The sequence below is a fragment of the Sorex araneus genome, chromosome 2 (assembly GCF_027595985.1).
Source record: "Sorex araneus isolate mSorAra2 chromosome 2, mSorAra2.pri, whole genome shotgun sequence".
NCBI lineage: Eukaryota > Metazoa > Chordata > Mammalia > Eulipotyphla > Soricidae > Sorex > Sorex araneus.
In genome coordinates this window covers 337,527,364-337,544,804 of record NC_073303.1, presented here as the reverse complement: position 1 = coordinate 337,544,804, position 17,441 = coordinate 337,527,364, and the positions used below count along the sequence as shown (strand labels likewise).

General features: G+C 46.7%; 1 protein-coding gene across 6 annotated transcripts in view; it reads left to right on the top strand.

Moving 5' to 3' along the window:
* The window catches only part of KCTD1 (potassium channel tetramerization domain containing 1), a 202,689-nt gene that overhangs the window by 172,243 nt on the left and 13,005 nt on the right, over positions 1-17,441 (top strand). For 4 of the 6 annotated variants that reach the window (XM_055129521.1, XM_055129523.1, XM_055129522.1 and 1 more), the window contains one exon: positions 12,987-13,131. The exons of the other annotated variants lie outside the window; for them this stretch is intronic. In XM_055129521.1, coding sequence (XP_054985496.1) covers positions 12,987-13,131 — 145 coding nt within the window. The remainder of the gene's footprint in view (positions 1-12,986; positions 13,132-17,441) is intronic. 6 annotated transcript variants of the gene reach the window in all.

The window sequence follows — 17,441 nt, the reverse complement described above, 5'->3', positions numbered from 1 at the left end:
CTGGATCCCTCCTCCATCATACTCTTTCTTGCCTCATGCCCCTGTCTGAAACTCCTCCAAGCCACTGTGCCTTTTCATTACATCCAGTGGTTCCTTTCCTGGTGTGGAGGAGGGGCTGTAGTTTGACACAGGGCTCACAGTCTAGTGCTCAGGAGTCAGTCCTGGCGAGATGCTTGGGGAACCCAACATGCAAGGCAGATGCGTTACCTCCTGGATTATTTCTTCGGCCCCTAGTCATCCTCCTGCAGGAAGCCTGCCCTGTCAGCCCCGGATGACTGAGTCCCTCTCCTGTGTCCTTGCATGGACCTACTGGGCTAGTGTTATGCACCATTGATGGGACCCAGCTGAGCCCCAGGAACATGGTAAACATTTAACACATGGAGGAACAAAAAGCCTGGAGCAATAGCACAGTAGGTAGGGCATTTGCCTTGCACGCGGCCGACCCAGGTTTGATTCCTCCATCCCTCTCAGGGAGCCCGGCAAGCTACCCATGGCGTATTCGGTATGCCAAAAACAGTAACAACAAGTCTCATGATGGAGACATTACTGGTGCCCGCTAGAGCATATCGATGAGCAACGGGATGACAGTGACAGTGTAAAGTCTGTCTTAAAGCTAGTTAGAATAATACATTCTGGATAGTAAACACTCATACTTTTTAAATAATAATAATAGAGCCAAAAACTCCTTGAGAGAACCCAAGAGATTGCTAACATGCAGTAGAGGATTGGCTGCACCCTGGACGGCCTTGAGCTCATTCTGGGGGATCAGGAGCAATTGTTTTTTCTTGCCGGGCATACCTGGTGACGTGTAGGAGTTGCTCAGAGAACCAGGATCAGACCTGAACCTCTCTCATACAGAGCACTCACTTACCCCTGGGACGTATCTCTCAAGCCCTGAGACAATTCTTAAAGAAGATGGGGAAACATTATTTTTCACAGTATTGGGAACTGAACTCAGGGCTTGACGCATGCAAGGCATGTGCTTGATCATTGAACCACGCCCCTGGCCCACTCTTACATATTTTGTTGGGTGTTTTTTGGTTTGGTTTGGTTTGGGGCAGGGGGAGACTTAGCAGTGCTTAGGGGATATTCCCCACCTCTCTGCTCGGGAGTCACCACCATTGATGCTCAGGAGACCAGGCAGCCCCAGGAATCAAACTCGGGCCCCTACATGCAGAGCTGTACTTAGCCATTTGGGCTAACTCTCCAGGCCCCTCTTCCTAGATTTCAAATTGACCTTTCTTCACTTTTCTTTCCTCAGTTCTGTGTATCCTTTAAGAAAAGGATGCTGCCTCTCGGAGTAGCTACCAAAAGAATTCCTTCTCCATAAGTAGACATAATTTGTTTGTTTTCACTAAGGTGTTTTTCTCCTTTCTCTTAAATTACTTCTGCTCATTTCTAAAACAAGCTCTAAATTAAGTTTTATCTCTATTCACAGAATGTAGATGAAATTTCCCAAGTGTGGAAACTATAAAGGACTATTCCTAGAAGATTTTAAACAGTTATATTTTTAGCAAAATTGCTATTTATAACTCAGACTTCTGTAACAATGTTGATAAGAGTTTTTTTTACATTATGATAATATCCTGCACATCATTCCCTTTTATTTATAATTAAAATAGGAGTGTGTGGGGGGGTTGGTCACACATGACAGTATTTCGGACAGCTTACTCCTCACTCTGAAGAGAGATCACTCCTGATGGTGCTCAGGGGACCATGCGCAATGCTGGGGTCGGCTGCATGCAGGATAAATGCTTAACCCCTATTCTCTATCTCTGGCCTCGGAGAAGAGAGAGAGAGAGAGAGAGAGAGAGAGAGAGAGAGAGAGAGAGAGAGAGAGAGAGAGGAGAGATGTTTTCTGATGGGTGTTTAAAAACATAAACACGGGGACCAGAAAGATAGTAGAGTGGGTTGAGCACTTGCCCTGCACTCAGCCGACCCAGATAGGATCTCAGCACCTCTAAGAGTGGTCCCTAAGTGCAGAGTCAGAATATGTAAATATGTGTTTGTATATATTCCTATATAGATGCACATAAAGCCCTCCCGCTTCAGGGAGCTCCAGAGAGCAGCCGAGCGTTGCTCTACCCATGCGCCTCTCTGCTCTCCCCTTTCACGGAGGCACAACAGAGGCAAGTGCAGTGTGTTGATGTGGTGCTGTCCCTTCTGTCCTGCTTCCCTCACTCCATGATGCTGTGAGTCCAGGGGCCACCTCCACAGCTCACTCATGGCGCACCCATACTCACAGACATACGAACACACAGCTGCATGCGCACAAATACACACCCCCTTTACTCAGTACTCTCCCCCCACCCCCATCTGCTGGCTTTCTTGGATTTCAGATTTTTGGACAGATACCTTGTTGAGATTCGATATGCCAGAAACAGTAACAACAAGCCTCACAATGGAGATGTTACTGGTACCCACTCGAGCAAATCGATAACAGTGATACAGTGATACCTTGTTGAGAATCTTTTTTTTTTTTTTTTTTTTTTGCTTTTTGGGTCACACCTAGCAATGCACAGGGGTTGCTCCTGGATCTGCACTCAGGAATTACCCCTGGCGGTGCTCAGGGGACCATATGGGATGCTGGGAATCGAACCCGGGTTGGCCGCGTGCAAGGCAAACGCCCTACCCGCTGTGCTATTGCTCCAGCCCCACCTTGTTGAGAATCTACTAGCTCAATTAATAGCTATCCAAAAACCTCTCAAGTTGCAAGTGCTTCTGAAAAGGTATTCAGTGGAAAAGTATTCTTTACATGGGATTTGTTGGTGAGTGATGTTTTTATTGGGGAGCACACCCAGTATTGCTCAAGGGTTGTTCACAGCTCAGTGCTCAAAGGTGACCTGGGGATCTTTGTAGTGCTGAGAATCAAACTGGAGCCTCCTGCATTGCTCAGAGGCTTTTCCCATCCTCTGTACTTGGAGATCAAGCCCTGCGGCCCACGAGGAACTGTCTGGTGCCCAGAATCTTACCACATGCAAAGCAGGTGCTCTGCTCTCTGGCTCAATATGACTCTTGGGATTTTGTCTTTGTTTTTGTTTTTAAAGTAGTGACCTATATATTGGTAAACTCTCGGCAGGATGCCTTTCCCAGTTTCCCTGTGTCTTCATTCTTTGCAGTTTCCGGTTTGCAACAAGGAGTCAGTCTCACTTTATGACTTTAATCCATATACTCTCAAAGTCATGCTCGAGATCAGTCAAGAGTTGCTATTCAGGGGCTGGAGCCATAGCACAGCGGGTAGGGCATTTACCTTGCACGTGGCTGACCCGGGTTCGATTCCCAGCATCTCATCCCATATGGTCCCCCAAGCGCTGCCAGGAGTAATTCCTGGGTGCAAAGCTCAGGCGATACCCCTGAGCATCGCCGGGTATGACCAAAAGACAAAAAAAAAAAAAAAAGGAAAGTTGCTGTTCAACTGCTTAGCAAAATGAATCTGGACCTGAGACAAGATGAAATCTTTCCCTCCGGTCCAAACAGTGTTTGGCATGGTGCAGAGAAGAGACATTTCTTGGGGAAGGAGCACTAAGGGGCAGGAGAGCCCGCCAGCCTGGCCCTGCCCTTTCCTCCCCTGTTGCCCCTGTATGTCTCTGTCACTCTGACATCCCCACCCCTGGGCAGGGTCTTCTCCACGTCCACACCCGCCCTTCCTTGCTCGTCCCTCCTGGTATCCACGCCAGGAGCGCGCCCTGGCGATGTTGCGAGGATTAACCAACTTGCCTCTGGGAAAGCAGGACGAGGTGTCGTGTTCCTGCCACCACAGTGTGGGAGGTGACCTGGTGGTCAACCAGATTACTGCCCTGTGTGCAGGCGTGGGATCCTCTCCAGGTCGAGTTCCCTCAGCTGGGGAGGGCACATCCCACAGGCTGTCCAGGTTCACGGTGCAGTGAAATACATGAGCTGCTGGAGGAATGGGTGTTGAAAGCTCAGATGTCTCTCTCCGGAGAAGTTTTTATTATCTTCGGGCTCCTCACTTCCCTGTCCGGTATGCGCCCCCTGTGCGGTTGAATCAACAGTCCAGAAGAACCCTGACGTCCGGAGGTGTTTTGGTTGGGTGTGATGAGCGTGTTTTCTCAGTGTATCCAGATCTCGAATACATCAGGTCTCTGAACCTCAACTCTTGTATCCATGTTATTCAGGAGACAGGTTTACCTACAAAGCTGATAGTAACCAAATTTTGGAGGGGGGGGGGTAACATGCAACCCTAACAAACTCCAGTGAATAAAAAACAGTGCACTTTTCTTTTTGTTTTTCTCTTTCTTTTTTTTTTCTTTTTGGGTCACAACTGGCAATGCACAAGGGTTACCTCCTGGCTTTGCACTCAGGAGTTACTCCTGGCAGTGCTCAGGGGACCATATGGGATGCTGGGAATCAAACCCGGGTCGGCTGCATGCAAGGCAAACGCCCTACCCGCTGTGCTATTGCTCCAGCCCCTGTTTTTCTCTTTCAACAATGCACTTTTCAAGGGAAGTTGTTCATTATTTTGTTGGGGGGGTTTCTCCTTCTTTGTCTGTCTCCATCTGTCTGTCTCTCTTCCTTTTCTCACAACCAGCAGAGATAGGGAACCATGCAATGGCAGTGATGGAATTGGGGTCAGCTGCATGCAAGGCCAACACCTAAACTCCTGTCCTAACACTCCAGCTCCCACCTGGGAAGCACTTTAAGGATATGGATGCCGACCTCCCACTAGTACTCCGTGTTACTGCTGGTTGGGGTGAAGCCCAGACATCTGCAGTTCTTTACAAGTTCCCCAAGGATGAGCAGCTGAACCGAGAGCCAGTGCTGAGGGAGACGAGTGAGCTAAAGAGGAGCAAACCAACGGTCACTGACGAGCCATTGTCATCCTGCCCCTCGGAATTGTGGCAGCTCTTTCTTTCTGAAGTAGCATACCACGCTCGGAGGCACAGACTCTCCAGCTCTGACGTGTTTGTAAAACACGTCAGCCTCGTGTTTTACAAATGAAGAAGCAGTGTCCTAAATATGTAATTTTCAGGGGCCACAGAGCTCACTCTATGGCCAGCATACCCCCCTGAGGTGATGGGCAGCAGGAGGTCACAGTTCACAGTTCAAGCCTGTGGAGCACAACTGCTTGGACAATTAGAAACTAGTGTGCTGAATGGCTTATGTCCCAAAGAGTTGGCTGTCTGGTGGGCTTTAGCGAAATGACCCTGAGGTAGCTGTATTAGTCCCACTTCACAGATGAGAAAACAAACCCAGAGGTTTGTCATGTGGTGTGGCTTTCAACTTGCGTCTAATTCTAAAACTGTGTTCTTGACCTAAACAGCCTTTTATTTTTTTTTAACTTTTTTTTATTGAATTATTGTGAGATAGACCCTTACAAAGCGGTTCATGATTGAATTTCAGTCATACAGTATTTCAACATTCATCCCTCCACCAGTGTACATTTTCTAGCACCAGTGTCCCCAGGTTCCCTCCCATCAACCCCACCCCCCACCCCCTGCCTGCTTCTGTGGGAGGTGCTTTTGTTCTCTCTCTCTCTCTCTCTCTCTCTCTCTCTCTCTCTCTCTCTGGCTCTCTCTGTGTGTCTCTCTCTTTCTGTCTCTCTCTCTCTCTCCTTTTGGGCATAGTGGTTTGCAATATTGATACTGAACAGTTATCAAGAATATCCATTTACCTACTTTTAACTCTCAGATCTTGTCCAGCGTGATCATTAGCCTTTTATTTTTATAATTTGAAAATAGCCAGCTGGGGCTATCGGGAGGTCAATGAACTCTCTGGACACACTTTGCATGTGAGAGTCCCCAGCACCATATAACATCTCCCCAAGCACCGGCAGGAGTGAACCCTGAGCACAGAACCAGGAGAAAGCCCAGAGCACAGAATCAGGAATAAACCCAGAGCACAGAACCAGGAGTAATCCCTGAGCACAGAACCAGGAGTAATTCCTGAGCACAGCCAACTGTAGTCCCAAAACCCAAAACCAAACCAACAGAAAAGCATCCTGAGTGATTTCATCGTGCATGCAGAGTTAAGACCTACCTACAATTGGGGCTGGAGAAATAGCACAGCGGGTAGGGCGTTTGCCTTGCACACGGCTGACCTGGGTTCAATTCCCAGCATCCCATATGGTCCTCTGAGCACCACCAGGGGTGATTCCTGAGTGCAGAGCCAAGAGTAACCCCTGTGCATTGCCAGGTGTGACCCAAAAAGCAAAAAAATAAAAAAATAAAAAAGAAGAAAAGAAAGAAAGAAAGACCTCCCTACTGCTCTGCTGTATGCAGAGGACATGAGAAGCCAGGTTGGAGGAGCCAGGATTTGGATAAGCCACAAACTGCATCTGCGAGCTGTGATTTCAGATACAGTGTTTCTCTTTCCCTACCCTTCTAAACTTGCTCCTTTCCTTTACATCACTGAGAACATAGTCTTAACAGTAGTGCCCGTTGCCACCCAAACCAGATCTAAACTTTGTAACCTGACTTGTAAGGCTCTCTGAAATCTGGTTTCTGATCACCTTGGCACGGGGAGGCAATGTGACAGTCATAAGATCTGGCAGCTCAAAGGGCTGTGCATGTGGGTGCCCTCCGCCCCGCCTCAGCACCTGATCCCTGGAGCACTGCCAGGAGCATCCCCTGAGCACTAAGTCAGGTGTGGCCCCTATGCACTGGGCTGTGACCCGAAACAAAACAAAACAAATCTGCCTTCTGCGCCTCAGCCTCATTTACTCAGATGACCTGACTGTAGGTCCCAGTGGATGGTGGTGCTCAGGGGGCTTGTGGGGAGGGAGGGGGTCCCTCCTGTCAGTGCTCAGGGGACCACTTGGTGCTAGGAATCAAAACTGGGCTTCAGCTCCAGCCTGCAGCATGCACGCAGCACTTTAAACCCTCTCTCCAACCTGCCATATGCCTGGATTTGCCCCCCGGTCGATCACACTGCCACTTGATCTGCCGTCCACCCCACGCAAGGCTCAGTTCCACAAGAGCACAACCTGTGTGTACGTCTTCACCTCTGCATCCCTGTACTTCACCAGTTAGGTTCAGTGATATTATTGGGAATAATGAACGAATGACAGCACATTAAAAAAGAGAGCTTCTTACGGATCTAAATGACACTTAGAGGAAAGAGGTCAAATTAAAAAAACAAAAAATGGGGGGCCAGAGCAATAGGACAGCAGGTAGGGCGTTTGCCTTGCACGCAACCGATCTGGGTTCAATCACCGGCATCCCATATGGTCCCCCCACGCACCACCAGGAGTAACTCCTAGAGTGTAGAGCCAGGTGTAACCCCTGAGCATCGCTGGGTGTGACCCAAAAGAAAAAAGAAAAAAAATGAATGGGCCAGAGTGATAATACAGTCAGTAGGGTACTTGAGGCTGACCTGAGTTTGATTCCCAGCACCCCATATAGTCCCACAGGCTCTGCCAGGGATGATCCCTGAGGAATCAGGATCCCTCAGGAATAAGCCGTGAGCCCTGAGCACTGCTGGGTGTACCCCAAAGCCAAAAATAAGAAGAAAGTTCCTAATGACTGATTCACGGTAAACCAGATAAATCAGTTACTATCTACAGACTGACTCTCATTTAAAATTTTCTCTAAGGGGCTGGAGCAATAGCACAGCAGGTAGGGCGCTTGCCTTGCACGCGGCCGACCCAGGCTGACCCAGGTTCGATTCCCAGCATCCCATATGGTCCCCTGAGCACCGCCAGGGGTAATTCCTGAGTGCAGAGCCGGGAATAATCCCTGTGCATGGCTGGATGTGACCCAAAAAGCAAAAGCAAAAAAAAAAAAAAAAAAAACCTCCAATAAATAAATAAAATTTTCTCTAGGCGCCAGAGAGATAGTGCAGGGGACAGGATGCTTGCCTTGCATGTGGCTAACCAACCTAAGTTTGATCCCCGGCATCCCATATGGTCTCCCAAGTACTGTCAGGGGCGATTCCTGAGCACAGAGTTGGGACTGGTCCCTGAGCATTGTTGAGGACCCCAAAACTAAAAACTAAAATTTTTTAAAAACGATAATCTTTCTTTAGTGCCCAGTGTATAGCACATTCAGCCAGGTGGAGGCAATTGAGAGTGCCGAGCAGACTTCATTTCCACTGACAGGAACTCCGATTCTGAGGGCTGGATTCTGTACTGTTTGCTCCAGGACCATGAATGATCAGTAGAGGGCACATATTAAAAAGCATGAAGGAGAATTTAATTATCTATTAATGCATATTTTATAATCATTTTTGTTAATATTTAGATCCAATGGTAGTGTAAACTTTTTATCTCTGCATATCATAGACTAAGCCAAGCCTAAAAAGATCTTTACATAAACTGCCATGTAATTACAAGATATGGCAAGTGGATATAAACTTGAGGATGGAAAGTTTTATTTAACTTTATCTGGAGAATTGGAAGGATAACAAAGCGAGCAGGGTACTTCCCCTGCACACACAGCTGACCCAGGTTCGATCCCCAGCACCCCATAGTCTCCCCTGAGCCTTGCCAGGAGTGACCCTAAGTGCATAGTCAGGAGCAGTCCCTGGGCACAGCTGGTGCTAACCCCCCGAGCCCCCAGGATGTCCTGGAGAACTGGAAGAGTAGAGAGGGGGGTTAAGGCACGTGTCTTGTTTGCAGCCGATTCAATCCCCAGAATCCTGTGGACCCCACCACCACCAGGTGTGCCTCCTCCCCAGAAAAAAAGCCCCACTGGACACCTACTGTGCCAGGTCCTAGAGAACAAACAAATGTGACCCCGCTCTTGCCCTGAAATAGAAGAATGAGCAGGGCAGGCACCTCTGGAGGGATTCTTGGAGACCTGGCTACCGGGTCATCTCAACAAGTAATTTCATTTGCTGTTTGTTTGGGGGCCACAACCATTCCTGGGAGAGGGCATGGGGGTTACTTCCCGCCCTGAGCTCAGGGATACAATTCCAATCCAGCGGCCACAAGAAAGCAAGCGCCTAACCCGTTCCAGCTCCCAGCCCATTTTCATTTTTATTATGGTTGTTTTCTTTCTTCTTTTTTCTTTTGCCAGTGAGTATTTTCTCTCCTGTTAAACACTCCCCTACAGTTATCCATCTCTGTTCCCCTTTCCTCTTTTTTTTTCCTCCCAAAACACCCTGATTTATAACCCCCAGTAGATCTTTATTTTTTTTTTTTCGGGAGGGAGAGGTGGATAGAACATTGAGAATTACTTAAAACCCGAATAGGGGAGAAGGAGACAGAGAAGTATAAGTGAAACGAGACATGCTATGTTTTGAAGCTGGGATTTCATTTATATTATTTTTCTCTGCTGTGGGATAAATCTGAAATTATCTTTAAGCAAAGGTCTTTTAATATTAAAAAAAAAACACAAAAAGTGGATGTTTTTTTCTCAACACTGTCGCTAGTTCAATGAATGTTTTTTTTTTTTAAAAAAAAAATCCCAACCACCGACCATACATCACCCATTGGCAGCTTGGTCCTGGTCAGCTGGGAAACAGGAATGTTCTCCAAGGTTAGTAAACTGTAATCAGTTCCACATAGTTTCCAAGCCCCAGAGTTCACAGCCCCTGCAGTGTGATTTGTAACTCCATTCTTCTGTCCACAAGAAATACAGCCTGTGCCTGTTCCCCTGCATTTGCTCACCCAAACAATGCTGTGGCCAGCTCATTAGCCCAATGGCAGTGCCCAGCCAGGTCTCGGTTTGACCATCACTGGCACCGCCCTCTGCTCGACTCACTGTTTTCCCTGTGCAAACATCCCTGAGAGTCCGCAGGATTCAGCAGCACCGTTTCCCCCCTTCTCTTGCTCCACAAGTGTTACTCTTCTTCCAGAGGCCTGTCCCCTGGTCAGGCGTGTGTCCAGCACGCCCCAGGTGCTAAGCTTCTCTAAGCTTCTCCCTCAACTCTGCACGGCCTGTTTCTGCTCAGCCCCCGCAACAGACCACACCGCCTTTTCTGCCCCTGACAGGAGCCAGCGCACATTTTCCCCCATCTTCAGGCCTTACTTCTCTCATGGGTCTGCCAAGCGCGTGCCCTGGAGGGCAGGAGCTTGTAAAGAGGCTTCCCAGCCAGGCTGACCCCACACCCTGAATGCGGGGTGCACCGTGACTGGGCCTTCTCGGCCTCCAGGGGCAGCCAGAATCTTCCTCCTCAGCTTCCCTTCATTTTTCCTCTTAAAAAATTTGGCCTGGGGGCTGGAGTGATAAGCGCAGTGGGTAGGGCGTTTGCCTTGCACATGGCCGACCTGGGTTCGATTCCCAGCGTCCCATATGATCCCTCAGGCACCACCAGAAGTAATTCCTGAGCGCATGAGCCAGGAGTAACCCCTGTGCAACACTGCGTGTGACCCAAAAAGAAAAAAAAAAAATTGGCCTGGAGATGCCATTTCTCCCACTGGTTTGGCCCACAAGCAGTGGGCTACCTCCAAGGCCTTCCTCCAACTCCTTCCTTTGTCTTTTCCTATTTCCCCACTATCAGATGGGAAGTTGCTTCTGATGGAAACTGCACATCTGATAATGGTGAAATAGGAAAAGTTTGCCAGACTATGCCAAACGATGCCAGGTTTCCTGTATCTGCTAGAGGTGGTTTGTTTGTTTTGTTGTTACCCTAAAAAACGTTATACTTGCTTGACTCTCCTATCTTGGAAAGGTCTGTAAATAAACCCCTTTGCCAAGACAGTGCATTGTCATACCGTGTGTGTCTGTGTGTCTCGAAGTGCAGGGCATTGAACAGATGGCCTCATTCATGCAAGGCGTGTGCTCTTCCTCTGAGCAACATCCCCAGCCCATGTGTGATCTCCTAAGGCAGCGTTCATAGGAATTGTTTGCAGTTAGGGATACCCTCTTTCACAGAGCTTTTTGAGCATGCCAGGACACCATTTGATTATATCATCCCAGAGGAGAGGGCATGGAAACAGACAACCATGCAAAAGAAATGAGACCTGAGGGAAGTGAATTATTAAGAAATACAGCTAATTCTTCACTGAGCCTCATTCTGTTACTCACAATCAACCCTCGCTAGTTCCCTATGTAGACTGATTAATTGGTCTACTGTTGACTGTATATCAGTAACGCTTCTGTTCTAATATACATCTTGAATTTTGAAAGTGAACATTGAAGAATAAAATGCGAGGATTTATTCATAAAAAGTGTACCTTTCATCTCTATACTAAGGTGATTTGCAATCACTTATACTAATCTGTTTCAGAACACAAAAATAACTGATACATGTGCATGGATTTTATTGTAAAGGTGTTGTTGATAAACAAATAAGATAGAAAGAGAACTCTCTTTCTCATTCCCTGATGAGAATTCTTTGCATTCCAGTCATTGTAGGGAGGCCCCTTTCAGATCAAGCAGAATGTTCACACATTCCCCATGCTACTTAACTAGTTGGGCAAGTCATTTTGAGCCTGTTTCTTCATCTTTAAAAGGAAGACAATGGGTTTGATACATACATTAAGTGTTTAAGGTAGTGCAAGGTATCTGAAAATTGCTTTGTGGCTTCCTTTTATTCCTGTCAACTGTAAATTTAACATGTTATTGACAGTAAAGAGTAAGATGTCTTAATAAGCAAATAGTTTTCACTCTTTCCCATCCTATATGGTTCTGTCATGGATGATATCAGTAAGTGACTAAGTGCATTTTAGTTTCACTACATCTTCCGTAGCCTATGATTTGGTTGATGTGTCAGAGAGAATTGAAAGATAAGGTATGCTAGATAAGGTATCATACTGAGGCATGCTAGGATGGTTGTAATCCACACCCTGGATAATCACTTTCAATTTATGGACAGTTAGACACTGAGAAAAGAATACTCAGCTTTAGAAACAGGGCCTGGCCCTGTTGGCTTTCTCCTTTGCGCTTAGTAACTTCTGGTAGGATATGAGTTAGCAATGCACACGCCTTATTTTATTTTTATGGGATGGGGTGGGGAAGGAAAGGAGAGCCTGGGAAGCAACTTTCCTTTTGTTGGTTTGTTTTTATATATTAAGTGTGTGGGAGAGGGGGGCTACAGGGAATTATCAGTTTAGCGTAATACCTGTCCAGTTTCAATCTCAGATTGAAAATGAGTGATTTCAAAGTCATAAAACAATATTCAAACCCAAATCAGAGATAAAGATTTGTTGGGTAGTCTACAAAAGCTTTCCATTTAAAAATGGAGGCGTTACTACCCAGGTTGTTAATGAAAGGTAAAATGTATCTCTTTGTAAAGGAAATAACTTTTGGTGTGTAAATATTATTTTCTGCTATCAGGTGTATGCTATTAGCCAGCCCTCTACTCGTTCACAGTCTAGATATGACCATTTCCTATTAACTTGAATAAACACTTTAACTGGAACACACTGTTCAAATGTTAATTCTATAATTGGGAAAATCTAGGTCCCTTGGGGTGGGGGGAATCAAATATTTATTTTTTATAATGATGGCTGGCTGTGACAAATTATTTTTGCTGAGACCTAAGAAACTAGACTGTATATTGCTAATGGAAAACAAGTCTTCTAGACAAGTAATATTTTCCATTATTCTTTTTTATAATTAAATGTAGATGTTAGCATTTATAGGCATTGCTTTATTTTTAGAAGGTTTGGTATTCATGGGTGGGGAAAACTCAGAAAACAGATTTCTTAAAAGCAAAAATTGCTTTTTTAAAAAAAAAATAGAATCTGTTTTAAAGATACTTTAAAGTAATACCATTTTTTTCTTTTTTGAGAAGCTTAGAAAGTTGTTTTTGAGGAAAAACTTGATCTCCCATTACATTGAGAGCACTTAGATCTAGTCATCACATTAGAAACATTTTCTTTATAGACAAAAGACAGTGAAAAAAAAAGAAATTACTTGGGAAAGCCTAAGACTATTTTGAATGGTCTGGTCCTAAAATATTTATCAGACAGGCACCAGTACTTCTCAAAGAACTACAACTATTTTAGGGGTGACATTTTTCCCCTGACCGCCAACTTCAAAACTGCTGCCTCTGACAGTGGCACGGAGTAGTAGCTCTCAGTTCCAGGGGCCGAGCAATTAATTCTAATTGTCTTCACTGTTCCCTCTTTCCTATCACAGAATCGGAAGACTTTTTGATGGTACAGAACCAATTGTTTTGGACAGTCTCAAACAGCACTATTTCATTGACAGAGATGGACAGATGTTCAGATATATCTTGAATTTTCTACGAACATCCAAACTCCTCATTCCTGATGATTTCAAGGTGAGGGCTTCATGTTAAATTGCCAGTAGCATAAATATGTGATTTCTTTCAGTGGACGCCAAGAACATTTCTAGCTCGACACTTTTGACACTTTCCAACTCTAGCGGTATCAGAAGTCTCTGATATGGTTAAGCTGCCTGTGTGAAATAGAGTATGTGGTCATCGGATTTTTATATGGCGAAGAAGGACCGCATTTTATTTTAATAATTGAACTACAGTTCACTTGAACACATTGAAAATCAGTTGTTTTCTATCAGTATTTATTTCTCAGTCTTTGCAAGCTGGAGAACAAAAGAAAATTTCCTTAATTTAAAATACTTCTATCTCAGGCTGGAGCTACAGTACAATGTAAAAAAAAAAAATCAATATAGTACAGTGTAAAAATAAAAAATCAAACCTGATTTTGATTTCCAGCACCGCTGAGCCCACCAGCAGTGATCCCTGAGTGGAGAGCCAGGAATAAGCTCGAATACCACCGGGTGTGGCCCCAAAGCCAAACAAACAAACAAAAGAAAAACTTTTTCTGCCATAAGTCTCAAGAAAATGTCATACTTAATAAAATTTGATAGTTTTATGTTGTCCTAGAAGTTTAAAGCATGGGAATTAAATTGGACAAGGAAAGCAAATAGAATCTTAAAGTGTTCCAGCAGGGCTACCGTGTAAATAAGTTCTATAGAGACTTATAAGCATTGAATATGCACGGGATATAATATGAAGGTGGTATTTCAAATCACTAGGAAAAGAAAAGAATGATTAGTACTTGGCACAGAGACATTTGGAGAATGAGGGGTGAGGGTGGGGAATGTAAAGCTCCAAGCATTTCTCAGTCTAAATGAATCTGATTGATCTATACCCATTGATATTTGGAGGGGTTAAATGACCAACATTTTTATTGCTTGGTGAAAATAGTTGTAAAATAGATATTTCCTAGTCCTAGTTATGTAAAATTTTGTGTAGGTTTTAACAAATAGATATAAAAGGAATTAGAAGAATATATTGTCTTACTGCATTCAGCCTGATTTCAAGGTTCAACGAAGTGAAGGGGTCAGAAGGAGTCGAGGGTGGAGGCACTTGTCTTGCACGTGGCAACACCATTTTGATCTCCAGCACTACAAAAGTTCCCTTCAGCACTGCCAGCAGTTTTCCTTGAGCACAGAGCCGGGACTAAGCCCTGAGCACTGCAGGTGTGGCCCAAAAACCGGAAGGAAGGGAGGGAGGGAGAGGACGAGGGAGAGAGTACAGAGAGAGCTAAATGATGGCGCCTCAATGAAAGTCGGCTGTTGCTTCATCCGGGATCTCTTCCGACTCCAGCACGAACATGCATTGAGAGTCTGTTTCAATCCCAGCCGGGCGCCTAGAGGATATTCCAGGCTCATTTTCACGGCACACAGTGGAAATACAGCCGCCTTACAACAGAGCGAAAAGTGAAACTTCCCTCCTTCACCCCTTCCACAACTCCACACTGTAGAAAGTGTGAGAACAACACAAAGCTTCCCTCTCCCTTCCTCAGCATGCAGCACTCTGCCCCTCTCCCCCGCCCAGGACTGGGTTGTTTCCAGACGCCCACTGGGATGACCACCTGAAGAGTTCATGGGCCTCTTCCACTTACGCTGCCCAAACATGCCCACCTCCCACTGCCCGCCACCTGCTGCCCTCCTTTGAGCCCCGTCTCAGTAAGCGATGCCATCTCCCTCCTCTCTGCCGAGGCGTCCCGCACTCCTCTTTCTTCATCACCTCCCACAGGGCTCCTGTGCCGCGTCCCCATCAGATTCCTTCTACAACCTACTCCTCTCCCTCGCCCGAGGCCCATGAGCTCGCTGGAAGCCTGGGGGTCACTTTTCCCTCTCCCACCCTAACTCCTTCTCATCCACGCCACGTTGAAACTGGTCTTTTTCCCCCCAATTATTAAAATTTTAAATTTGGAACCGCTGTCGATTTTCAAGTTGTGAAGAATAAAAAGATCCTGTGTTAGCCCATTACACCCATAAGAATATCTTGCAGAGGGGGCTGGAGCGGGGAGGGCATTTGCCTTGCATGCAGCCGACCCAGGTTCGATTCCTAGCATCCCATGTGGTCCTCTGAGCACCACCAGGAGTAATTCCTGAGTTCAGAGCTAGGAGTAAACCCTGTGCATTGCCGGGTGTGACCCCCCCCCCAAAAAAAATATTTTACAGAATTGTAATATCGTATGACAGCTGGCTATTGATGCTGATACAGGCAAGTCCAGAACATTTCTGCCTTGCCACGGAGGTAGCTTAAAGGGATGGGGGGCATGCTTCACCTCCAGGAGCCCCCAGTACAATCCCTGGCACTGAGCTGTTCCCACAGCACCCCCAGGAACATGCCCCAAGCACGGGGAGTTGTCCCTGAGCACCTCTGCGCGCAGCCCGTCCCCCCGGATTCAGAAAGCACGTTGCCATTATCACAAGCATCCCTCCAGCTGCCCTTTTCTCTCTGCCCCCCACCCAAGGGAGACTTGTCACCAGGTTAAATATAGCAGGACTCGCTCCTGCTTAGAACTGCAGGCACTTCCCACAGTTCGTCTGGCCCAGAACGTTCTGCCATCTGACTCTTCCTCCTCACGTGGGCCCTCCAGGACTTCTCTTCATTCCTCAAACACACCAACTTCTTGCCCCTTTCAGAACAGACAGTCCCATCTGCTGGATGCTCTCTCCTGGGCTTTCCCCTGTCACCCCGGGCTCCTGGCATCCGTCACTCAGCGCCCCTGGGCCTGATGGCACTGTGGTTTGCCTGCACCTCCCGATCCTCCCCGCCCACACTGGGCATGTTTATCTGTCATGGCTGCACGGCAGATCAGAGTGCAGTGTGCCCTAGTGCCAGCTTGCAGTGGCCGGCAGTGTCTTCGGCGAGTGGAGGTCTGTGCTTTTCACACAGAAGTCAGGGGGCCGTGGTAGTTGCTTGCCGGTGCAGTTCCAGGCCAAGGCTTTGCCTGTTGCCTTCCGCCTAGTCGGTCATCTCGAGGCCACCTAGTGAGTGCCACTGCCCCAGGCAGGAGAAGCGGGAAAGAGAGGCAAGGACATTTTCGGTGGGAGCAGGGGTTCCCCGTTAGCAGTCATGCCAGGCTTTTCCTACGGGCCTCTCGAGCAGTATGCAAGTGTTTGGGGGCCACCAAGGCTGTATCCCATGGTGCCGGGGGGCCATTGTGGCTCTGGGAGTCCAGCTCAGGGAGCCTGGGCTGCGTGGACTCCCCGGCCATTTGAACTGTCTTCCAGTTTTGGTGCCAAAGACACTGGGTGGGCTGATTCAGCGTCATTTCCAGTGGTGTTTATGGGTTGCTCCCAGCCACAGCCCTGCAAAAGACTTTTTTTTTTCCTTTTTTTATGGGCCACACACAGAGGTGCTCAGCGGTTACTCCCAGCTCTGTGCTCAAGGCTCCCAGAAGTGCTCAGAGGAGCACGCAGGGTTCAAAGGAGACCCAGTTCTCCTGCATGCAAAGCATGCCCACAGCCCATTGACCTCTCACTCGCCCTCTCTAGCCCCTGCAAAAGACTTTATCCAGCTCATAAGACTTTATCCTTGTCTGAAGAACCCCGCTTGGCTTGGCTTCCCCTTGAGCTCATTGGCTAGAACTGTGCCTCCATAGCTAAAAAGGGGACTAAGAAAGCGATGCTTCTTTTTTTCTTTGTCAGGCTCTATAGCGAGAGTGAGCAAGGGCCGGGAATTGGGACTAGATGTTGTGGAAACTAGCCAACAGCATCTGTCGTGCTGGCTCAGCGCTGCCACAAATAAGTATGTATATATTTATGGCATGCGTGAATGAATGAATGAACGGGTCAGTTCCTGAATAAAGTGAATCTGACCTTCATTCTCGATTCTGGTTAATAGCAACTAATCTGTAACACAGCTCTCTTCTACTTGAACTCAGTGTTCTTTTGTTCTTCAAGGTATCTTAGTCAGGTCCCTTGTTTAGATTTAAGAGTACTCTAGTGGGCACGTATCGTTGCTTAGTTCATTCAAACTCGGCAGAAAAGGGTTGAAAGAGACAAAGGACTAGAAAGTAAATCCAGGTAGGCCCTCTATTCTGTGCACAGACGTGGAAAATAAATAACATGTGTATGTCGTAAGCACCTTCCCAGGGTAGTACATTCATTTGTAATTTCTAAGATTAAAAAGAGTACAAGACTCCAGGGAACACAAAACACTTTTAGATGAGTGCCCTTTTTTTTTTTCCTCCCCCTTAGTTGCAATGTTTTCCAGAAATGGTGCCAGGTATTTAAACACACTTAAACACGGCAGGCAGAATTTTTTTTTTTCTCCATAAACCATCCCGCTTGATGCTAGGGAGGGAA